The sequence below is a fragment of the Ambystoma mexicanum genome, chromosome 7q (assembly GCF_040938575.1).
Source record: "Ambystoma mexicanum isolate Mex_15411 chromosome 7q, UKY_AmexF1_1, whole genome shotgun sequence".
Taxonomy (NCBI): Eukaryota; Metazoa; Chordata; class Amphibia; order Caudata; family Ambystomatidae; genus Ambystoma; species Ambystoma mexicanum.
The window spans coordinates 772343335-772369192 of record NC_090941.1 but is presented as its reverse complement, the minus strand read 5'-3'; the positions used below and the strand labels follow the sequence as shown (position 1 = coordinate 772369192).

Below are 25858 nucleotides of genomic sequence, written 5' to 3'. Positions count from 1 at the left end.
ATGTCCCCAGGTCCGGACAGATTCACCACAGAATTCTACAAGCTAAACAGTGAAATTCTTCTACCACACCTAACTGCCTTATTCATCGAATTTAGTGCTTGGGGTGAGGGGCGTGGCATTACACCAAACCATAGAGGAGGTGAAAGTCGTTCTCATCCTCAAAAAGGGAAAAGATCCAATGGCGTGCAGCTCATATCGGCCAATCGCTTTGATTAATGTTGATGCCAAAATCTATACAAAGACACTAGCAAGTAGACTTGACAAAATCCTCCCACAAATCGTTCATACAGACCAGTCAGGGTTCGTCAGGGGCCGACAAACCAGTGATAATATCAGAAGAATTGTGCATCTCATAGAAAAGGCCAATAAGAAATGAATCCCAGCCCTTCTCATAGCCCTGGATGCTGAGAAAGCTTTCGATAGGGTTGACACGGCCCTCCCCCCGCATCCACACCATTTATGTGATCCTCCGTTGGGGAGACACACGGCAGTGAGGAGTATTAACAAAGCAGTATGCCACAAAGCAACGGCCCAGGGAAGCGCAAAAGGAACCAGAGGCCAGGGGACTGGTTGAGCATCGACTGTGAAAAGAGAAACCCATTAGTTAAATAATTATCCAGCCCTGACCAGAGGATTGGGGTAAGACAAACAAGCACTGGAGTGGAAGAGGCGCCCCCCGCCCAGTGTTTCCGACAAACTAAGGAGGCAGGAACAAAGGGGAAAGCCGACACACCTGACCGTAGAGGGTGGAATCCCCTGGTTTCACCACCATAATACTTACTGATAACCTACGCCAGTGAGGCATGGCCGGGGGCCCCAGGAGAAGGGGCTTCCGATCCAACTGTAATTAAAGAAGCAACAGACCGAAGACACAGGCCCGGCAACAGAGGGGATGACCAAGGGAGAGCCTGTGCATTTCAGGGAAGAAACGAGGGGGGGAGGCCAGGGACTTAAGCTGCATACAACAGGCAAGGTTGGGGGGAAAGGCCAGAGAAGCGAGCCCACGAACCCCCGATCAAGCATGTCAGTCTAGGGGAAAAGAACCCCTAAACCCAGCAAAAGGAGCCAGAATAAAATCAGGAAGGGGCACTGGAAAAGATCTGTGCCAGAAAAGCTAACTTCCCCGGGAGGAACAAATGCCACAGGACCAGCTAGAACAAGGTGGAAGGCCGCTGAAGGTCGACCAGGATCTACCAATGACTCAAATGCTGCTCAAACAGTACTTCAATGACTTCAGAGACAAAATCACTAATGCAGTTCAAAAGCAGATGGACACACTGCAAGAAGACTTAACGGAGGGCCTACAAGAAATCAAAATGGAAGAAAAAGTGGACACAAATGAAAGAGCAATTCAGGAGCTGACGGAAGACGCAAGGAGATCCGATACCCTCCTGGAGAGCTTGGCAACGGTGACCCACAACCTCGAGCTCCAGGCCGAAGACCTGGAAAATAGATCCAGGAGGTCGAATATCCAACTTAAATGTCTCCGTAAGGAGGTCCTGGACAAGGATCTCAAGGCATATGTCAGAAGCATTTTCGCAGACCTGCTGGAAGTTGAGAACGCCACAGAAATAATATTCGACAGGATCCATAGGGTGGGACCTCGCAGGGAAGCCCCAGGGGCGAGGCCAAAGGATGTCTTAGTAGCCCTTCATGAATACACGATTAAGGAAAAGATTCTTCTAAAAGCAAGAAGGAGGAAACAGATAACCTACAAGGGGGTAGAAATAGGCCTTTTCCAGGATTTAGCCCAGTTAACTCTTAGGAAGAGAATGGCTCCAGTCCTGGCAGCCCTAAGAACCAAAGACGTCCGCTACAGGTGGACGTTCCCATTCGGCTTACTCTTCGAATGGCAGGGGAAGCAGCACAGAATTACGTCCTACGAAAAGGGGGCAAGACTTCTGGAGATCGAAGAGGAGGGCCCAATACCAGACCAGGCTTCAGCTAGGCATCAAAGCAGTCTTAAACCTTGAGAATGGTTGATGGTGAAACGAAAAGGATCTAAGAAACGGGGATACGAGCCGCATCTAATAGGCCCGCTGCGGGTCAACCACAAGAGATGGGAAACTACCCTGAAAAGAACTCTGAATGATCAAGCAGCAACAAGGGACAAAGGGGCACATCAACAGACTAAGCCTGGGGAGGGCAAACGACAACAGGGTCAATACAGATGGTCCTGGGGGTAGAGGATCTTGGAATGGGTTCGGGAGAACCTGCTAAGGGTTAATCTGGGAGAAGGGAAGGGTACAATCCTTGAGACATCGAATCGAGGGGGGCTAGAGGCTGGTTGAATCCGCCCAAAAGGATGTACAGGGAAGAGGGAAACAAGGGGGAGTGGGAGCAGGGGAGGAGCTCAGGTGGGAGAATCAAGGGGGGGTCCGGAAGTGGGTCCAACAAGAGGTAGCCAATACAGGAACACCCTTGGGACAATGGCTAGTGACAATAACCTCACACATATGTTCCTCAATATTAATGAGTCAAACTCCCCAGTTAAAAGGAAAAGAAAACCCTGAAAGATTCCTGAAAAGGGAACGTCCTAACATAATAGCCTTCCAGGAAACCCACGCTCACACACGAGACAAAGATAGTTTGCAGATCGAGGGCTTCAGCGGTATCTACTAGTCAACACCCACCAGCAGGAAAGGGGAGGTGTTAATGGCCCTGAGGAATGACCTTGACCTTACAGTTCTGGAAACCGACAGGGACATCCAAGGGAGATACCTAGCGATAACCCTAAAGGGGAGAGGGGAGGGCTATACAGTAGCCACGATATATCTCCCCAATACAGGGCAGGACGTATTCATCCAAAAAGCTCTGAACAGATTGGAGAAATTTGCAAAGGCCCCCATTATCCTAACGGGAGACTTTAACATGGCGTGGGACTCTGCAAGGGACAGGAGCAGGAAGGTATTAACTACACAGGGGAAAACCTCGAGAGAAGGGGACAAGGCGGGATACAAGTTCTATTCACATGTCCACAGTTCACACTCCAGGATAGACTACGTCTGGACTTTTATGGCTCTTTTGGGGAGGATAAAGGAGATAAGTGTGGGGACAATTATACTGTCGGACCATGCCCCATGAGACTAACAATTAAAAGAAACCAAGGCTCCCCTGCCCTACGGAAATGGCGACACCCTGCTTTCCTGTTTAAGGATGACAAGCTGAGGCAAGAGGTTACAGAAGGCATACTGGGCTTTTTCGAAATTAATAAAGCAGTGGACACTTTGCTGCAGATACGGTGGGATGCGTTTAAGGTGACAATAAGGGGGAAAATGATAGCTATCAAGGCACACACAGACAGGGAAATGAGACTAGAAAAGATGAAATTGGAGGGAAAGCTCAAAGAGATAATGACTAGGATGGGGGCGAGAGGGGAGACAAGGAGAGAATACAGGACAATAAGGGGGAAAGTAAGGGGAACTAGAGCTAAATCAGATTAGGGTGGTGGAGCATGCCCCGTTATCTCTCAAGCAGAAGTATTACATTAAAGCAAAGAAATCGGATAGATTATTAGCCAGGATGCTGAGGAGAGAGTAGAAGGTCAAAACTATATTAAAAATAAAATTGAAGGGGGGAAAACACTAGCATCAACACAGAAGACATTAAACGAGAATTTTTTAGATACTATACTGAGCTTTACAGCTCGAGGGACCCATCACTACAAGCACAAGAAAGATACTTAGAGGATATTAGCCTTCCAGGTATAACCGACCAAGAGAGGGAAGCCCTAGAACAAGGCATACCAAAGAGGAAATCCGGGAGGCCATAAAAGCATTGCCCTCCAATATGTCCCCAGGTCCGGACAGATTCACCACAGAATTCTACAAGCTAAACAGGGAAATTCTTCTACCACACCTAACTGCCTTATTCATCGAATTTAGTGCTTGGGGTGAGGGGCGTGGCATTACACCAAACCATAGAGGAGGTGAAAGTCGTTCTCATCCTCAAAAAGGGAAAAGATCCAATGGCGTGCATCTCATATCGGCCAATCGCTTTAATTAATGTTGATGCCAAAATCTATACAAAGACACTAGCAAGTAGACTTGACCAAATCCTCCCACAAATCGTTCACACAGACCAGTCAGGGTTCGTCAGGGGCCGACAAACCAGTGATAATATGAGAAGAATTGTGCATCTCATAGAAAAGGCCAATAAGAAATGAATCCCAGCCCTTCTCATAGCCCTGGATGCTGAGAAAGCTTTCGATAGGGTTGAGTGGGGGTTCTTGTTCACAACCATTAAAAAGATGGGTTTCGAGGAAACGTTTTTGGCTAAAATTAAAGCAAACTATCAACACCCTCTGCTGCGATTGGCCATAAACGGCCAACTAACAAAACCTGTCAAGGTTCCGAGAGGCACAAAGCAGAGTTGCCCTTTGTCACCCTTGCTATATGCAATTCATCTGGAGTCCCTCTTGGCATCGATAAGAACTGACAAAGAAATATTAAGGGGTGCCATTCAGGGGAAAAGAACATAAAATAGCTGGCTTTGCGGACACCATGTTGCTATAAATAACTCACCCAGAGAGCTCCCTAATGGCAATAGAGAATGACATGGGACAATTTGGGGCTGTTGATGGACTCAAAATAAATATACACAAGTCAGAAATTCTGAATTTGACAATTCCAAAGGACTCAGAGGCTGAACTTAAAAGGGGATCCCAGTACAGATGGGTAGGGACGGCTATAATGTACTTGGGAATCAAATTAGCAAAGATAATAGACAAGCTTTACATGGCAAATTATCCTCCACTTCTACAGTCCATAAAGAGCAAACCGGTAGACTGTGGTCCGCTGTACGTAACGTGGCTAGGCAGAATAAACGTCCTAAAGGTGGTCATACTCCCCGAGGTGTTATACTATTTCTCGGCTCTCCCAACGCTAATACCCGACTCCTTATTTAGGGCTATTCAAAAGCACAGAAGAACAAGTTACTTTCTTACCTGGTAACGTTCTTTCGATGGGATGGTCCGACGACGTATTCCATATCTATGACAGTAATCACCACAGCTGTGCTGCTTCGGAAACTTTTTCGGCGTCTGCGTCCTGCGTCGATGACGTCGATGCGCCGCCGTCGAGGACCTCCTCCGACGTCCGACGTCATCCGATGTGATAAGTAGGACGCACGACGCCAGTAGCCTCAGTTGTAGTTTTTTCCCCCAGAACGTGTGACAATAGTCAACTGCCAGTCCGACACAAAGCCTTGCGGAACGTAAGCTGCAAACGCAACAGAAATTCTGCAGCGGGGAAGGCAGGGCGGGAGCGATATGGAATACGTCGTCGGACCATCCCATCGAAAGAACGTTACCAGGTAAGAAAGTAACTTGTTCTTCGAGGGGATTGGGTCCTCCGACGTATTCCATATCTATGACAGACTCCCAAAGCAGTACCAAATCAAGGAGGAGGGAAAGAATTTAGAAACAAAATTTAGAATAGCCAATCAAATAGCAGAGCAAAGGACCGCCTTGCCAAAGGCCAGATCCTGCCCTCTGATGGAATCGAGGGAATAATGCCGCACAAATGTATGCACTGAAGCCCAGGTGGCAGCATCACAGATGTTGCGAATAGGAACACCCCTCTGCAGGGCAGTAGATGCAGCCAAGCCCCTGGTAGAATGGGCCCGCAAGCCAGCCGGAGGGTCCTTGCCCGCCAAGCGGTAACACTCCGAGATGGCCAAAATAATCCAGCGGGACAAAGTCTGTTTCGTCACAGCTTGCCCCAAGCGCTTACCAGCGTAACCAATAAAGAGTTGATCGTCCACTCTGACCCGGGACATGCGAGAAACATAAAAGCTCAAAGCTCTCCTAGGATCAAGCCTATGGAGCCTCTCCTCTTCCTTACCAGGATGCGGAGGAGGATAGAATGCCGGAAGAACAATCTTCTGGGCCAAATGAAATTCCGTCACTACCTTCGGAAGAAAAGAAGGACGAACACGAAGGACAACCCTGTCCTTGTGAAATACAGTGAAGGGTGGCTTAACAGAAAGTGCCTGTAACTCACTCACTCTGCGAGCGGAAGTAACCGCAACTAAAAACACAGTTTTCAAAGTCAACAGCCTCAAAGGGCAAGAATGTAACGGCTCAAACGGAGCACCCATAAGAAACCTAAGAACAAGGTTCAAATCCCAACCGGGCACCAGGAAAGGCGACGGAGGGAACACATTAGTGAGCCCTTTCAGAAACTGTGAAATTAAAGGGATTTTAAAGTAAGAACATTCTTCAGATGAGCGCTTAAAGATGGACAGCGCCGCCAGGTAACCCTTAACGGTACCCACTTGCAAGCCCCTGTGGGCCAAAGAAAGCAAAAAGGACAGAACCATGGGGATGTCACATGCAAAAGGATCCACATTCTGAACTCTGCACCAGTCGCAGAACTTACGCCAACGGCAACGGTACAGAGACTTAGTTGCGGGCCTTCGGGCCGAAAGCAACACCTCCATCACGTCTTCAGGGAGGTCCCAATCCTTATACCTCAACCTTTCAGAAGCCAAGCGTGAAGGTTGAGGGATCCGACCTCTGGATGGAGAACCTGACCCCCCTCCCGTGAGAGCAGATCGTCTCGGTAGGGAAGACGACGTGGAGGGCAGATGGACAAGTCGAGAAGGTCCGGGTACCACGTCCTCCGAGCCCACGCCGGAGCAATGAGGATCATCCGGGAACCGAACTTCCGTAACCTCCGCAGCACTTGCGGGATGACGGGGACCGGAGGAAACGCGTACAGCAGCGGGAACGACCACTCCACCACGAACGCGTCTCCTAAGGCTCCTTTTGGAGGAAATTCCCGCGAGCAAAACCTTTCGCACTTCCGGTTGACACTGGAGGCAAAGAGATCCACTTGAGGGGTCCCCCAAAGGGCGAAGATCTCCAGGAGAATCTCCTGAGCCAACTCCCACTCGTGAGAGATCGTGCACTGCCTGCTCAGAGCGTCCGCCGTCACGTTCTCGACTCCGGCCAGATGAACTGCCGAGATCGAAACTTCCTGCTGGATGGCCCAGAACTCGAGCTGCATCGCCTCCCTGCACAGAGGAAGTGACCCTGCCCCCCCCTTTTTGTTGAGGTAGTGCATGGCCACCGTGTTGTCCGTCAGGATCAGGACACTCTTCCCTCGCACAGTCGGCAGAAAAGCCTTCAGGGCTAGCCTGACGGCCCTCAGCTCCAACAGATTGATATGGAGTCTGGACTCCGACGGAGACCAACGACCGCTGACTGTCAGCCCGTTGGCATGAGCTCCCCATCCCGTGAGGGATGCATCCGACACGATCGACACCTCCGGCCAGGGAAGCCAAAACGGAGCCCCCTCCATCAAGTTGCCTTCGACGGCCCACCACAGAAGGTCCCGGGCGACCGAGGGCGGCACCTGAATCGGGTCCGACATCCTGCCGGAGGACTGCGACCATTGCATCTTGAGCGCCCACTGCAAAGATCTCATTCGCAGGCGAGCCTCTGGCACCAGAAGAATGCAGGATGCCATGAGGCCGAGCAACCTCAAGAACTCGAACGCTGGGAGCGTCTGGGCATGCTGAAACTTGCGCACCATCTGCTGAATGTGAAGAGCCCTCACCTGGGGAGGAAAACACTGCCCCAGGGAAGTGTCGAGCACTGCTCCGATGTACTGGAGCCTCTGCGTTGGCGTCAAATGGGACTTCTTTAAATTGAGGGAGAAGCCCAGCCTGTGAAGGGAGTGGCAGGCGACGGACAGATGATCCAGGACCTGCTCGGGAGAGCTCCCCCTGATCAACCAATCGTCCAGGTAGGGGTAGACGTGAATCCCCCCTTGCCTGAGATGCGCTGCCACCACCACCATGAGCTTGGTGAAAACCCTCGGGGCGGAGGTCAAACCGAACGGCAGGACCCGAAACTGAAAGTGCGAGTCGCCAACCGCGAACCTCAGGTACTTCTTGTGCTTGGGATGGATCGGCACATGGAAGTAAGCATCCTTGAGGTCGAGTGACACCAACCAGTCCTGAAGCTGAAGGGCCTGGAGGACTTGAGAGAGAGTAACCATCTTGAACTTGTCCTTCCTGAGGAGTTTGTTCAAACCGCGCAAGTCCATGATGGGTCTCAATCCCCCGTCTTTCTTGGAAATCAAAAAATAAGGGGAATACCATCCCTTGTTCCTCTCCGCTACAGGCACCAGTTCTATGGCGCCTTTCTCCAGCAGGGCTTGAATTTCCTGCGCAAGGAGCGGATCCGGACACTTCAAAGAGAGGTTCCCCGGTGGATTGTCGCGAGGCCTGTGCCGAAAGGGAAGACAGTAGCCGTGGGTTATGATCTCCAGAACCCACACATCCGAAGTAATGGCACGCCACTCTACAAGATGCTGCGCCAGCCTTCCCCCAACCGGCGAACCATGGGACAAGGCCTCATGACTGAGTAGGAGCGGCTGCGGCGTTACCTGAGGGCAAAGAGGCAACTGCCCGAGCGGCCTTGGCACCACGGGTACCCTGTCGTCCACCTCTGGTACCCCTGCGTTGGCCCCTTTGACTGCCAGCTCCTCTCGCTCTACCAAAGGACGAGTAATAGCGAAAGGAGCCACCCCTCCACTGCTGTCCCCTAGGACGAAAAGGCGGAGGTTGGCGAACTGCAGCGCCCAACGACTTCGCTGCAGCTTTTGAGGTCTGCAACCTCTCAAGGCTCTCGTCAGCCTTGCTGCCAAAAAGATGTTCACCATCAAAGGGCATGTTGAGGAGCCGGGACTGCACATCAGGAGCAAACCCCGACTTCCGCAACCACGCAAACCTGCGTATCACGGTGCTCGCCGCCATGGACCTACTGACGCATTCAGCTAAGTCCAAACCCGACTGAACGGACTCACACATGGCATCCTTACCATCCTGGACCAAAGCAAGGAAACCAACCCGTTCGTCCCCTTCGGGAATATGTTCAGCCGCTAACGCAACACAGTTCCACAGAGTGTGCGTGAAACGTGACAAGGCACAAATGGAGTTGGCCGCCTGAAGCGCCATACCACCAGAAGAAAACACCTTCTTCGCCCAGCCATCAAAACGTTTGTCGTCCCTATCAGGAGGGATGGTAGGGTACGACGCCTGCTTTGCCGGGGCCGTGGCCGCCTGCACCACCAAACTTTCCGGAGTGGGGTGCCTGGTCAAGTAGCAGGGGTCGCCACTGGCTGGACGGTATTTCCGCGACAAGGATCTGCCCACTGCCGGGAGACTCTCCGGAGCAGTCCAAGCCGCCGCCACCCTACGCTGTAAAGCCATATGGAATGGCAGAACCGGGTCAGATGGGGGACCAACATCAAGGATGTCCGTCAGATCATCCTGCACAAACTCCCCTGGGGGAGCAGACCATCCCAGATACTCAGACACCCTAGCCATAAGGCGCCGGTATGAGGAATCGGCATGGGAGCCAGGCTCAGGCCGACCAAATTCCACCTCCGGAGAGGTGTCCAGACCACTAGCATCATGCAGCGACTGCCTCAAATCGTCAAATTGACTATGGCCCGAGACAATGTCATCCGGCACCTGATCAGGAACCAGGCCAACCGAATCCTCATCCGCCTCCGAAATATAATCCAAGAGGTGGAAAGGCACCTGAGAGTGCCTGCTCTTAGCCAGAGCCTTCCTAGGGGGTACACCCGAGACACGGGGCACCTCCGACACGAAAGGCGTCGATGGCGTCGAGCGAATCGGCGCCGCCGTCGAGAAAACCGGCAACGGCGCCGAGAGGATCGGCGTCGACGTCGAGGAAATCGGCGTCGACGTCAGATGCAGCGCCTCCAATATCGGCGGCGTCGACACAGCCCTCGAAGCCGGAGCCCCGAGCGTGTCCCTCGACGACCTGAACGTCGACGGCTTCGACGACTTCCTCGGAGCCGGAGCCTCGAGAAAGCCTGTCGACGCCCTCGACGCCTCAGACGTCGATGTCTTCCTCGAAGACATCACAGGTGCACACGGTCTCGATCGCGTCGAGGACCGGGACCTGGAACGGGTACGGCGAGAACGAGCCTCCTTGTCCGAACGGGACCTCTCCCGTGACTCGTGCCGACCACTCTTGCGAGCGGCGTCTCTCGACCTCACACGGCCGACCCCACTCGGGGGCGCGGACGGTTGAGTACCCTGCGACTCAAGAATCGCCAACATTTTCTTCCCGAAGGAAGCCCATTCCTCCGGCGTCGCACGGCTGGTGGGATAACCGACGTGCCGGGCAGAGTCCTCGGAAGAGGACCTGGAAGGCGACCGGTGACGGCGCTTCCGAGAACGCCTCGAAGAGGCAGAGGAGTGGCGAGACCGACTCCTAGAAGAAGACCGACGAGACCTCCGACGATGACGCGGAGAGTCACCCCTCGAATCATCCGTCGAAAGCCCCGCCGACTTCGACTTCCGGGGCTTGGACACCCGACCTACCGACAATTTCTTCTTACGTTCGCGTAAGGCCTTGGAAGTGAGCGACAGGCAGTCGACACAGTCATCCGTGTCGTGGGCCTCCCCGAGGCACCAGAGGCAGGCGTCGTGCGAGTCAGTCACCGACATCTTGGACCCACACACCCCGCACTTCTTGAAGCCCGGACGCGGGGTTGAAGACGAAGTGGAAGACATCGCTGCGAAGGAATATTCACAAACGAACAGGCTCGAAGAACCAGAAAGAACAGAACTCCAAAGAGTCGAGGCTAGAACCGAGAAACACGAAGCAACACGTTCGCGGAAAAAACGGAACTGAGGCTACTGGCGTCGTGCGTCCTACTTATCACATCGGATGACGTCGGACGTCGGAGGAGGTCCTCGACGGCGGCGCATCGACGTCATCGACGCAGGACGCAGACGCCGAAAAAGTTTCCGAAGCAGCACAGCTGTGGTGATTACTGTCATAGATATGGAATACGTCGGAGGACCCAATCCCCTCGAAGCAGATTTGTTTGGGACAACAGGAGACCAAGGGTAGCAAAAAGGGTAATGATGATGCCTACAAATAGAGGGGGCATGTGGGAACCAGACTGTAAATCATACTACCTGGCAGCGCAAATATGAGTATTTAGAGACTGGCCTAAGGGGGCTTGGGATAAAATTTGGACCCCAATGGACAGGGCTGGGGCATTGGAGAATTTGGAGGAGGTACTGTGGAAGCCTAAGGTTGAGAGGTCGCCCAAAATGTACAGTAGCAAAATAGCAAAATACTCTCCGTAGTGTGAAACTCCTGGGACGAATCCATCAAACGCGCCTAAATCACCTCCTATCCGTCCCCGCTGACACCCATCTTTGGTAATGCACAGTTTACCCCAGGGTGGCGAGGCAAGGCCTTTAGCAAATGGCAGGAGGGAGGATGCCAAAAGATCTGAGAAATGTTCAAGGGGTCTGAGGTGAAGTTTTTCAACCAATGTAAGGCAGACTTTGGAATGGGAGAGGGAGAGAGATTTAGATAGGCCCAAATAAGGCACTGGTTCCAGCATCCCATTATGAAAGAGGCGGTGACCCGTGAGTTAACTCCCTTAGAGAAATATTTGACCACAGATCCTGGGGATAGGGAGGTAGCAGCAGCAATATACGCTTTTTTGCTTAAATGTGTTTTTTAAAAATGCAAATAAAAAATTATATAAAAAAAAAAAGGGACCAGTATATATTAACAGAAGAATTGAGGAAAAAGATGTTTTTGCATTCCCCGTTTGATTTAAGAGTTGATCTGTATTTGCATATCAGTCTCCTTTATGAGAACCTTTCATTAACTTTCTTTGTTTTACTTTCTCATAAATCAAATAGGGAATGCAAAAACATCTTTGTCAAAAATTGTATGCGTGACTACATTCAATTCTCACACTACAACAATCTCACAAATCCGTAAATATTGGTACATTTTCAGACCGTTATCAGAGTTGGACACAGGCCTTGCAAATTCTTAAAAATCCCACTAGAGCTGCAGGGTGAGTTCCTCAGTTTACATTTGCGACCTAAGAGACATGCACTCGCCCTGTGGTGACGGGTGACAACATATTTATCAGAGTATTCTGTAAAATGGTGCATGTCACCCTAGCACACTTCATATTTGGTGCAATGCTGCCACTCAGAGGCCAGCCATGCACAGTGAAACCTGTATTTTTTGCCATTTACTGCAAATAAAATTGGTTTGCAGTAAATGTCAAATACTTTTCAAACATCCCCATATTCGCCAGCAATGTTGTCATAAAAAGGGTAATGACGATATAGATTTTGCACTTGTAGATTTTGCAAGCACTGGTACATGCCTACTTTTGCATTTAAAAAGAGTACACAATCTAATGGACATACTGATCCATTCACATTACAACCAACCTATAAGCCAAAGCTCAGCAAATAAATCATGCTCAGCTTGTCCAACACTTTGTGGGGTATGATCATGCGTTTTTTTTAAATGTAAAAAACAATTTCAAACGAAAATGTATATTGTGTTTCATTTCAGACTCCAGCCTCAAAGTGCAGGACCGGGGATGAAGCCTGTGCTGCTCGGCGGTGTCTTGTTTCCAAGATGAGCACCATAAACTGAGTTATCTTCCGGCCTTGTGGATTATTGAAACCATACCATCATACCACCAGCCGTACCAGCACACATGATAAGTAGAATACTTACCCTCTGCGAACATCACTGGATAGATCATCTAAACACACACACCTCTGGAAAGAATGAATGTATTAATTGGTCGGCATTAGTGGTCTGAATGAGACCATAAATATGGAGAAGACTCTCCAATTCCTAAAAAGTGTATTTGTTACCTACACATAGGAATTTTGAATATCCTATAAAAAAATGTATCCATACATAAGGTCCATTTATTTGGCTGCATTGTTCATCTGTTACACCCAGACATTCACCTCGTCACATGTCCCGCCGTCTGCCCCATACCCCTCTGGACTCTCGTTCTAGTAAGGACAGTTGGGATTCCCTAAGCAAACCAAACAAGAAGAACAAGAGAGTTATAGCTCTCCACAAGGGGCTACAGCGCTTTATTTCACTTTTTTATTCACAATGGCAGCTGTCCTGGAAATTAGCTGCATTAAACTACATTTCCCAGAAATCCTGACTCAGGTTGTAGTTCTGAGGCGTGAGCATGGGAGCCTCGTTTTACCACGGTTCCGCCTCCTTGTTGATATTAACCTGCAGCGGTTCTCGGAACGCCACTTCTGTTTACAGTTATAGCTGGCATTTTCTGAAGTGCTACCCTCTGAGTCTCATTGCTTACTTGTCCTTTTATTCCTGCACACGGACTTCCTCATTCTGATTCTGTCTTCGTTTGCTGCCCGCCCCTGTACCAGATCATTTTTGCCTGCACACAAACTCCTGGATATTGATTTTGTCTTCGTTTGCTGCCCGCCCATGTACCAGATCAGTTTTGCCTGCACACAAACTCCTGGATACTGATTTTGTCATCGTTTGCTGCCCGCCCGTGTACCAGATCACTTTGCCTGCACACAGACTCCTTGATACTGATTTTGCCTTTGTTTGCTGCCCACCGTGCACCAGATCATTTCTCCTTGCTAACGGACTTCTGGATTCCGATTTTGCCAATATTTGCTTCCTGCACGTGTACAAGTTACACTCACCTTTTCATGAACTGTCAAGATAATTCACGCCTGCATTCCCCGTAGGCGGTCCTTCTCCTGGGATGTAATGCTGGTAAGACTAACTTATCATCATTCTGAGTCTTATATCATGAACTGTTACCTCCTCCATTGGATTGAGTCTCCTCCACTCATAAATGCATATTGGGACACTCTGCTGCTGTGCACCACCCCAAAACCAGTGCGACCCTCGTGCCGCCCGGCTATAGCTATCTTACTAACCTCCCTTTTTTATTGTTTTATACTTTCGTTGATGCCCTGGACTCATCCCATTATTCCTGCCTCCACCAGTGGTAAGGTATCGTTCCTAGGTTACCATCCTTATTGGGTTTTCCTCATTTAGCAAGTACCTCATGTTCATTCTGCTTTGTAGGTTGCTTCCAGTCCTTTTCATTGAATAAGGGGAAACTACTCAGGTATTCCATTAGAGGCTAGGAACTTGGGAAGGAAGGGTTTTTTTCTGTTAGAAAACTCACCTCTTGTCTTTTCTTTGCAGCTGGGTCCGTGGCGGTGTGTTCTCCCCGCTCTTTTGAGTGATCGGTCCCCTTGCGGGGTACTTCATACAGCAGGGGGTCATATCATTGTAAAGAGTTAATTACCCTCACAGAGAGGAGGCTCGGGTGGAGGCTCCAACTCGAGCTCTTCAAGCAAATACCCAGTTGGAAGTCCTGGTCTGTTGTCATGTGCTCCCCTCACCAGTGAGTAACATCATCTTTATGTGGATATGATTTTTGTCTCTTGGGACTTCTTCCCCTGTTTTGACTTTGAGGCAGTTCAAACAAAAACATTTAACCAGCATCATTTACCATTAGTGGTCAGTGTGTTCAATATGGTGCCACAGGCAGCTTTATCTCAGTTAGAGACAGGAAGCTGGCACATGACTTCCTGAGATGAACCACAGTGTGGCTTCTTTAATACAAACACTTACTACATTTTAGTGATGCAGCGGTTATTCTGCGCATTGACTCCTTGCAAATGAAGCAAGTCCAGTACCTTCCAGCGAACTGATTTTTTCTGATTTGTAGCACTATGAATAGGACAACTTAAATCAATTTAGCATTCTGTAAGGTGGGCCTTTTTCATTCATTTGTTAGCAATTCAGGAGTAGTTTGAAATAAGGCCTTGCCATATCAGTGGGGCTGAAATAGAATACTCAACTATAGTGAGTTGTATTTCTCACAGATCAGATTCATCTGTTCGTTAACAGTGCTTTGCTTTATTATTTTTTTGGTTGCCTTATGTTTCCAAGCCACTTTGCATAGGGATCCTATTGATTACTCTCCCAGCTATTGAAATCTGCCCTTAATATCTCTGCCCATATAGGAGCGAGTAATACTCAGTGATTTTTTTCTATCGTCCTTTTTGAAGTATGTAGGTCCTACATTGTTAACAGTCTTAATATGTTATTTGATTTAGTTGTCAAATCAGTACAGTAAATTATCAGAATGTCAACAATAGGAACCGGAGCAAGATTGGTTGCTTTATCTGCATTAAATATTGATCATCATGGACATGAGCAAAGCTGATTTTGTAACTTTGCGAATCAACGTTTATACCATATGTTTTGGTCCTTATGAAGGTATTTAATTTTTTATGAAGCTGAAATGTTGTACACGTCGACCGATGTCTAATGATTTATGACTAATGCACTTAAAGGAATGTTAGAAATGAATTATTGGAATGTTATAGATATATGCGATTCATGTACATCTCGATTTTAATTCAGGATTAAAGGTGTCTACTGTCTAGGTTTTTTTGTTATTCACTTTATGTTAGTGTGAAAATACATGTTAATACATGTTTTATAAACACAGTAGATTTGAAGCAAATATGTTTACATTGTAGTGAATATTTTGTGACATATGGCTTTGTAATACATGTTTTCCCTTTCTGCTTTTTCATTCTTATTTTGGGATTTTTCATAAGTAATCTTGTATTATCAAGTGTAGACTGAAATAATTAGTGTGCGCTTGGGAACTAACAAACGTAGGTTTTTACATTTAAAGTCCCAGCTAACTTTTCCCCAATACCGACACTGCCCTGGGTTTGGTTACAAATTATACTTGACATGACATACCCTGATGCAGCAATGTGAAGCATAACTTTCTCCATTTCCATAACTTCTTGTTGCCAACAGCTGTCAAAGAGGGGTGGGGCGACCTTTTTAAAACCAGCTCACGGGTTATTTCGGACCGTTTTCATCCAGAAACGTGTTCTATAATGGGAACTGCTTACAATAACACAAACAGCGTTACCAATATCTGTACCATCACTGATAACACAGTGGAGTGAATTAAGCCACAGGGCACCGATTGCCCCTTCTGTAATGGGCAGAATTGAACCACTGACAGTAATTGCCAATTACCACCGGTGGCATTCCTACTACTCACTGCAAGGTGAGGCCCTACAGACATTAGTTGCAGCTGTGCTGGCAAACATCGACCTAGCCTGGAAATAGAAGGTCATAGAAAAACAGAAATTCTTGCTAGCCAGCACATTTAGCTACCAACCTTTCCAACACATGCTACACAAGGTTCTCGTACACGTTTGTATGTTGCAACCTTAAAAATATCACATACAGACCTCATTTCTGCAACTCCGAGTCAAAAATACAATGTGCAAGAAAAATTCATATACATGGTCACAACACATTCTGCAGGTACAGGGAAATAAAGGAAATGAGAAAAATACTGGACAGATATAGTGGTAACCAGAATGTATAACATGCAAACAAGCGGAGTATTAATGACCAGCCCATTTTAGGATTTACCTGAAAAAGTCGCTGCATGCTGCCAATACACAGCGGTGACATGGAAACACTTCATCTTTTACATAAATGTGAAAGTCAAAGAACAGATTTTGATCTCGAAAATTCTGAAGCACGGATATAATTCGTTGCCCATGACCTTCAGCCACAAGAGAGACACTTTTATATTGGGAGGAAGAAACTCCATTGCACAGTCCTTTGTTCGTGGATGCACGTTGTTGGTCCATGTTCGTTGTTTTTCCTGGAATGACACAACAATCTTATTTTTGAATTTATGCAAAGCTACGCATATTTTAAATAAAACACAATTTTCAATCATGCATCAACTACCGCTACAAAAAAAAACGGTATTAGAGGTTTTTTTTTCAAACTTTATTTATCCAATTTTCAGTATACAACAAGCATTATCACGACCAAGCAGTGTCGTACGTTTGGCATGTATAGTTATGCATAACATTCAACCAATAAACATTAGAACCATGAGACAAAAGAGCAACCCCCATGTTTATGACTGGCTGCAGTTCTTTTCGATTGTTCGTTATCCCACCTCAAGCGTAGTTCGTTCCCTTCCAGGTGTCGGCCCATAGCCCATCCCTCTTCCTCTCTTCAGTCCCGGGGTTTATGACCTTTATAAACGCCTCTAGCAGTTCTCCGTTTCGTCGACTTTTGGCGGGGTTGGCGGTCAATACTCTGTGGAATGCCACTCGTTGTAGTCTGCACATTTTAGCTAGTGATTTGGCCCATGTGGCCGGTGCCAGAGGTCTATTCGAATTCCAGTGTATAATTGGGAGCTTTCTCGCCGAGAACATAATGAGAGAGATCATTTTTCTAGTCAGTGAGTCTTGGTGCCAGTTCGCGTCGTCATCGCCTAGCACAAGTGCTAGTGGTGAGAAAGGGACAGCAGCTCCTTCGATGTTGTTTACTCTTTGGTGTACTAGTCTCCAATATGTGCTTATGCCAAGGCAGGACCAGAATGTGTGACCCAGGGTCCCGGTTTTGTGGCAGCCTCTCCAGCATTGGTTGTCGGGACGGATTCCCATTCTGTGCAACTTGTCGGGGGTATAGTATAGCCGCTGAATGATTCTGAACTGGATGTCTCTGTTTCTGAGGTTGAGGGAGACGGTTGGGATCGCTGCAAAGCTTCTTTGTATGTCTGGCATAATCACTGGTGCGTCTAAATCTTCAGACCAGGCTGCCGCTAGCGCGTACAATCTATGTGCATTGTTGGTAATGGCCATCTTGTAAAAGGTACGGATGCCTGGGAAGGCCTCTGTGTCGTGGTCCATTGCTTTTTCACATCGTAACGGGAGCTGAGTTCTGGATTCGCACAAGGTGGTGCAGAGAATTGTCGTTTGGATGGACCGATATAGCAACTAGTCGCCTGGCCTCAACCCCAGCTTCGCGCGAGCCTCCGAGAATCCCAGTAGCACTCTATCTTCTTGGATGTCGGTTATGAGGACTTCGGCCCATATGTCGGCCCACTGGTGGAGCTGCAAGCAAGGTGCCCCCCAAGTTAAAATTGACCGTGAGGTCTTTCAATGTAAAACATAAATATATACGAGGCAGTGAACAGGTCAGATATACGATATGGCTTGACCGCAGGACATCACGGTCAGCAATCAAGGCTGTGTTGTGGTCAAGTCCTCAGTACTTTTCTCTACGCCAGATGTTCTCATCAGTGTGGGTGAAAGGCTCAGAGTGCAACGACGCAACCACGGGTTGCATTCTCAATATTAACTATGCTCTATCGGGAGTACAGCGATTGAAAGCTGAAAGGCAAAGCAGACTTCAGTTCGTAAATTCGTAATGCAGCTTGAATTTCAATACGTGTCCCTAAAAGGGCAGTGGTCAGAATGAAAAAAAGCTGCATTGAGAAGAAAACCTAAAGGGGGAAGGAAGCAGAGTTGGGTGACCACTGCCTGCACACGGAAGCCAGTCACAACTGTATTATTAGTGGAATCTGTCTTCCATTGAGTTTTTCCCGTTGTCAATTGTAAGCTCCTGCCCAGTACGGACATTAATGAAGATTTTCTAGAATAGTTAATAGGACATTCGTGATTCTATTAACGACACTGCAGCAACCATGGGGCAAAATGTGCACTCACCACTATCCATTGGAGTTCTGTGTGTATGCATAGAACTCAGGCGGAGAATTACTTGTCTATGACTGTCTCGTTAATTCTTGCCCCCTGGCGACAACCAATATGCTTCTCTTCCATAATTAGGACCAGAGGCAGCTTTTGTTTAAAGAACAATAATCAACTACATTTTTCAAGAATCTACCAGAAGTCTTGCAGTTCAAACTATGACAAGCCATATGCAGTGTGAAAAGGTCAGTAAGCTGTCCCTGTCACAATCGGGATAGGAACCCCTCTCGGCCTGTGGTGGGAGGTCAACCATGGTGGAAGCCGGAGCCAGGCCTACCCTAGAGGAGGACAGTGGCAGTTGAGAGCGCTCCAATTCCTGTACCCTCCCCAAATTACAGTTTATACATGGGTAGTGCTCGCTTGCATCACCCCATGACTCTGCACACAAATGCTGGCCAAGTTTTTTCTTTCTTTCCTAGAACAGGACATGCTGCCCACTGCTCCCCACCACAGACATGGAAGAGCGTGTTTGTGCTGGGGAACAGTGTGCAGCATGTCATGTATCTGTGTGAGCTCTCTACTCCCTTCTCCACCGGCTCTTTCTTTTGTCAGTACAGGGACTCGAATAAATCTCGAATGAACTGAAAGTAGTTTCAAGGCTGAAACAGATGATTTTTGAATACTCAACAAACTGAAAGACATTATGAGCATTTATGAATACCGTACAGAACCAAATCAAGTTATTAATCTTTCTGAATGTAATCAAGCATTTCTGAATGCTGTACAGAGCTAAAGCAAGTAACAAGTATGATTGAATGGAATGAAAGCAGATGAACTGGTTGAAATACAAGTGTTGGCTAAGCAAATGGAATCCCAATAAGGGAATGAGAAGAGAAACACGCATTGAAATAAGCAAAGTGTTCAAGGAACAGCAGTTTAAGAAGAAACCTTTTACAGCCAAGATGGAATCCCAACCCGTGTTCAATACCTTTGTCTATCGGAATCTACAAACACACTGATTTTCTTTCATTTGATTTCATACGAGCAGCACACTTTCCCATCACAACGGGTCTCCGATGTCCTCCAAGACATAATCCTCCCATTGACTGGTCAGCTAATAGGGTCTAGTTCACATCTCAGCTTTGTTCCAGGTTCTGTATAAAGGAAACAACTAATGAAAAGAGTTTTTGAATCTTTTTCTCGAAGGGTATCCATTGTGTTCCTTTCCCGCTACCAGGACTACATGGCTGTTTTTGAGGACATTGTAGCCAGAGAACATCCTCTGCATCGCCCAGAGGACTGTGCTATAGACCTCATACCTGATGCTGTTCCTTTTGGGGGTATGAACACATTGTCCTTCTTGAAAAGGAAGCCCTACGAACATACGTTGATTCCAATTTAGAGAATGGATTAATACAAGAATTCAGGTCCCCTTCTCCGTTCTTTGTTCCCAGAAAAGATACAAAGGAACTGAGGCCTTGTATCAATTACAGAGGTATCAACAGACTCACTATCTGTGATAGGTATCCCGTGCCTTTGATCAAGGACATTGCCGAGGCCGTACAGGGCACAAATATTTTGACTAAACTTGACCTACGCTGGGCATACCACCTGTTGCGAGTCCGGAACAGCGATGAATGTAAGACCTCATTTAGGACACCTTTGTCTCGTTAACGTCCTTGCGGTTTTTCAGAGGTTTATAGATCAAATATTCTCTGACCTTCTGTTCCACACGGTCACCGTCTACCTGGACGACATTCTGGTATACTCCGTGACCATGAAACAAAATCAACAACACCTGAAAGAAGTACTACAGAGGTTGTGAACATACAAATTGCTGGTTAAACTAGAGAAATGTTCATTTGAGGTGTCTTCTGTATCCTATCTCAGGTTCATATTGTCTGAAGAGGGAGTCCAAATGGATCCATGTATGACCACCTCCATACTCCAATGGCCATCTCTATTTGTGAAGGACATTCAACGGTTTTTAGGACTGGCCAATTTTTACCAGCGGTTTACATCAGGTTTCTCCAGGACAGTACTTCCTATCACTTCGCTTCTAAAGAAGAACACATGCTTTCTGTCTGGCCATAAAGCTGAACAGGCTTTTCAACTACTTAAATCTAAGTTTTGTTCAGCACCTATCCTCTTACAACCTGATCAGTCTTTGCCTTTGATAGGGGAAATGGATGCCTCTTATAATACCTTAGGGGCAGTTCTAAAACAAGTCGAAAATGATAAACAAGAGCACCCATTGGCGTATTATTCTAGGACTTTAACATCCAGCAAAAGTAATTATTCTGTGCTGGAAAAAGAGCATTTAGCCATTCGTCAGGCATGCACAGGCGTCATCTGCTGTTGGGAGACAACTCTCCGTTGGAGGTACACACGGATCACAAGAACCTGAAAGTTCTTCAGCAGAAGGAATGCAATAACAGTCACAGCCTTTCCTTCCACTAAGATTCCCACTATTCATGCTCTCCTAGACAACATCACAAAGAACCATACACTAGCTTATCAGAATCTGGAAGAGAGTAAAAGGACCAACAAGGAATATGCTGACCAACATAGAAGAAAAGATCCAGAATGGTCTACAGCAGACAAGGTTTGTCTCTTAACGAAATATCTCCCTCGGTGGGTTCATCCTGCCAAACTATCGCCTCGTTTTGTGGGGCCATTTAAGATCAAAGAACAGATCAATCCTGTGGCATATAAGTTGCATCTACCAGTTACATGAAATCACATTCACCCCATTTTCCATTCTTTCCTATTAAAACTCCATCTTCCTAATCCATACTCGAGGAAGAAGCTTTCTCAGACTACACCTGCTCCTGTAGGCACTGAAGAATATTAATTCTCCAGAATATGGGATTTCTGATACTATTGTGGCACCCTGCAATACTTGATACACTGGAAAGGATATTCAGTAGCAAAAAGATCCTGGGAACCATCTTCTCATGTCTCTGCCCCCCATTTGCTTTGACAGTACCATCTACAGTTTCCTTGGAAACCTGGCCCAACCCCCTGGAGAAAGAAGAGGCATACTGTCATGGCGCAACGTTATTGCGCCTGGAAGAGGTGCGTGTGCGGTCGCGCCGGCACGGTCTGACCGCAACACCTCTTACTGGTCTAGTTGTTCTTGAGATAGCATCTGTACTTTTCTTTACACAACGAAGACACAGAGCGCTGATGCGTTGCAATCCTAGCCATCTATCGGGTAACAGGCTAGTTTGTTCTTTGCCACCCTTGTGTATCTACTTTGCCTGCTTCAGTCAACCTTTCACTCTTGCCTTTTCTTCTTTGTAGCAGCCTGCGCTGCATCTTCTGTTTTATTTTCCTCTTTGACTGGATTTCATTTACTCTAAACGCGATCCTGTAGCTCCAGCTCCGCTACCTTTCCACCCACTACTTACTACAATTCCTCTGTTTCTCTTACAGATTCGTTGATTGATTCCTCTTCTGTGCCCTTCTTTGCTGGATCACACTACATAAGAGTGCTCTTGGACTTCTACCATATGAATGCTCGCTCTGCACAAGAGTGCTCCTGCACTTCTGCCTTCACTATGCTGCAGCATTTGGGAGACCAGCAGAGTCTTGTTTTTTTAGCAGAGACTTTTTCACCAAGTTAGGGCCTTACCTTCCTATTGCACCTTTGTGTTCTGCCTGTTCTATTAGCCAGACACTGTGGCTACAGGAAGGGATTGTTCCTCCCTCTCCAAGGAGAGTACCTTTACAAAGAAAAAGAAGAAGACAGAAACAAAGACTTCTGTAGTACCTGCTTCAGAAAGAGGTGGGACTGAACCCATAACTAACAATCGTGAGTGTCAGTGAGTGTGAGTGGCAGAGGGACTGAATAAAAACAAATGAAAAATGGTTGTGAGAGTGAAAGGGGGAGTAGTGGTGGTAGTAGTGTGGGGAGGGAGGAGTAGAGGAAGTGTTAGTGTGGCGGTGGGAGTAGTAATGTGGAGGAGGGAGTAGTAGTGTGAAGGAAGAAGAGGTAGTATTAAGGAGGGAGTTGTAACATTGAATGGTGGAGGCAGGAGAGCGAAAGAGACATTGGAGGGACAGAGGCGACAGATGTAGGTAGTAGACGAGAAGAAGGTGGGTGGAGTTGTATGATGAAGAGTAGTGAGAGAAGGACATCAGGTAGCGAGAAGGAGAGGAACATGTGGACGTGCTAGGAACAAGTTTGACTCTGGCAGTGACTGAAAGGTACACCCTATAATCCTTTTTAGCCAACATTGGTAGTGTAGGGTCCGTCTGGGAAGTCCCAGAGGAAGCTTGGACAGATAAGGTATTGGCCTTTAAGTCCTCCCTCCTAAGCATAGTCAGAATTTAGCCAGTAGGGAGAAACCAACAGTATATACTAACCTAGGGAGTAGGGATGTTTGCGTTAAGGAAGAATGGGTGCAACTTGACAAGAGGGGGAGTGGGGATGCGGCCTGAAATAAAAAGCATTGATCCTTCTCTGTGAGTGGCAGTGTTTCTTGAGCAATATGTGACAGCAGGCATTATTTAATTAGCTCCATTTTCTGATGCAGGGCAAAGTTTAAGGAAGATTGGGACTGGCAGAATCAAGGCACAAAATGCTGAAATGTTGCCTTGCTTTCTTTATACATGGTGCACTTTTTCTCTAACCATGAGCAGAAAGCATGATACTTTCCTGCACTATACAAGCAAGAAAAATGGAGCCTGTGAAATGCAGACCAACCGTTTCCCTAGAGAATATAAAACACCATTCCTTACAAATAGTGTGGAACAAAATGCAAACACAAAGAAAGGACTGGTCTTCTGTTGCACATCAGCTGGAAATATTGCCATGTAGTTTCAATGATATCCCCACATTGTACAACAAACATAATAAAAAATAAAAATGTATCCAAAGCTTATTCTTCTTATGAAGATAAATACTTACAAACTGGACATTTTTCAACTTGATAAGTGTGTCTCATTCAGATGAGGCAAGGCCAGTGAGCTGGTCTTGTCAAAAGGGGCTGGAACCTCTTAATGCAGTAATGGAGGAGATATCCATAGTCAGCCCTAAAAGATGGCAGCTGGTGGGGTGATCTTATACTTACCCCTTCCCTTTGTGCCTGTGTACTAGCAACACTGTCTCGCATCATGCCTCCCAACGTTAATGTTCACCTGAGCCTCACAGGTTCAGCAAACCAAAGAAGAGCAGCCAGCATTCCACACCATCAACCAAGCGCCAATAAAGACCTGGACCTATTAACCAAACAGCAAGCCTTTATGAAGTAAAGTAATCAGTGGAAAGGCTTTGCGCAGGAGATGCTCCATGGGGGGGAGGAGGCGAGAGGGGGAGTGAGAGAGGAGAGAGAGAGAGAGAGAGGGGGGGGAGAGGGGACAGAGAGAGAGAGAGAGAGAGAGAGAGAGAGAGAGAGAGACAGGAGCCACCTGCTACACGCAGTCACTACAGATACGGACTGAGCTCTGCTCCAGAGAAGCAGTCTGCAACACCAGCAGGGAGCCTGCAAGACCACCCAGGAGTACCTTGCAGAACGAAAACCCCAATGGGGGATGAATATACTTCAGGGGAGCCAAGAGACAAATCTCCCTGTACAGACTTGAACTTTGGACTGGAAGACCCGCCATGGGCATTCCGTGGCAATCAACGTGGAGAGAAGGGGCAGGGCTTAACCCATTCTTTATGCTTTCTTTCAACTTGTAACACCTCCCAAGCAGGTAAACAGCTGCAGTACTTGTCAACGCAAGAGCAGGAGGGATACATAAGAGTGGACACGAAACAGGAAGTTATGGGTTGCTCGGATGAGGTCAGAGGAGAAGCAGTAGGCCCGAAGAAGGATGTTGCAGAGAGTGTAGAGGCTATCATTTGAGACTATGAGGTACTGGTGGATTGAGTGCAAGGGTATTGAAGAGTCAGAGAGCGTGATTGAGTAGCGAGTGATTTTGAATCTTTATTGTAAGGACTGCCTATTGTGACGAATACCCCGATGTCATCACTTATCCCTTAGGGGGAGTCCCTTTCCATGCCTTTCCATGAGGCCAGCGAGGTGAGGCTGCTACCCAATAGTCCTCCTGGGGGTGGTACTCAGTGGTTGGATCTCTTGGGGAGGGAAAGCCCCTATGGAATTAGTGACGATCATGGGAGAACATGATATCCCACAGCCCACCTAACTCTAACATACAATAATACCTCCCTCGCAACAACACCTTCCCTAATCTACCCATGTACCTTTGTCATACAAGCCAGGTAGGAAATACTGAGACGAGGAAGAGTGTAGGCTCCTGAAATGACTTCTATCCTTCAGACACTGGGAGTCCTCAAGATCAGTACTGGGACAAGGAAGAAGTGCAGAAGCATAAATAGCAGATGTATACCAATTGACCTTTTCACAATTGATCGCGGGAGGATTGACCTTTTCACAATTGATCGTGAAATGAAGGTCAATTAGAACATATCTGCGGAGGGAAACCCCCTGCTCAATCCAAAAAAAACCTGCAACTCCCTCTCCAATGCCATTATATTATTTATTACCCCAAACCCACCCCACACATATATATATACAAAGTAAAATAAATGTAAAGGTCAATTGTGCACAAGGTCAATTAGGACAAAAGATCAATTGTAAAAGGTCAATTTGGGTAATACCTAAAGAGCACACACACTGAAAGGTCTAGCTGACCAAGCTACCATTCAAATAGAAGAGGGAAATCCAAATGGGGAGAGAAGCCCTGCCTGGAGGAAATGGGAGATTCAAATGCCGTACAAAGCAGGAAGAAGCAGGAGAGGACAGATAAAATACCCACTGGGAGGAGCATCCCCAGAAGATCCGATGTGGAAGGTTTGGAGTGGGGGACAGGAGGCAGAGAAACCAGCCAACCGAGAAGGCGGAGCAATGAAACCACTTGGCTGCACAGCCTAACAGCAGGGAGCCACTGCAGAGTCACCACAGTCCCTGGAATGATCGGAAGAGGCCAGACAGCAAAAAGGAACTACTGCAGAGCCGCCAGAGTCCCAGGAATGATCGGAGGAGGCCAGGAGGCCACAGTGAACCGCTGCATATCTGCTGCAGTCCCTGGAGCGACCGGCTGATGCCAGAGAAGGGAACTGAAGCCCGCAGACAACCAAAAGCTGACAACCTCGGAAGGGCAGGAGCCCCCACCCCCCTTGACTGCCTGCCATCCCGCTTTGGATGTGCAACGGCAGCTAAGGATGATCCCATGCCCATTCCTCCAGGCGGCATACTAAGATACAATCTGCATCCCCGTATGCTGTTGTGAATGCAGCGTTGATGCAGAGGTAACGCATCTTTACCATTATTCCACACGAAATCCGACTACTGTAAGATGGCCGACATACTTTCCTCGGCCTGGTAGCACAGAGCTACCACCTCGCTACGCTCGCCACTCCTGATTAGCTGCCCCTTACTCCTTGTCTACACAACAGAAACCGGAGGCGGAAGCTGCGTTCCCA

At 47.7% G+C, this 25858-nt stretch overlaps 1 protein-coding gene across 5 annotated transcripts in view; it reads right to left on the bottom strand.

The window, feature by feature from the left end:
• KBTBD3 (kelch repeat and BTB domain containing 3) overlaps nt 1-25858 on the bottom strand; it is a 358982-nt gene that overhangs the window by 103532 nt on the left and 229592 nt on the right. For all 5 annotated transcript variants that reach the window (XM_069640718.1, XM_069640720.1, XM_069640719.1 and 2 more), the window contains one exon: nt 16319-16556. In XM_069640718.1, coding sequence (XP_069496819.1) covers nt 16319-16556 — 238 coding nt within the window. Of the gene's footprint in view, nt 1-16318; nt 16557-25858 lie in introns of those variants that run through there.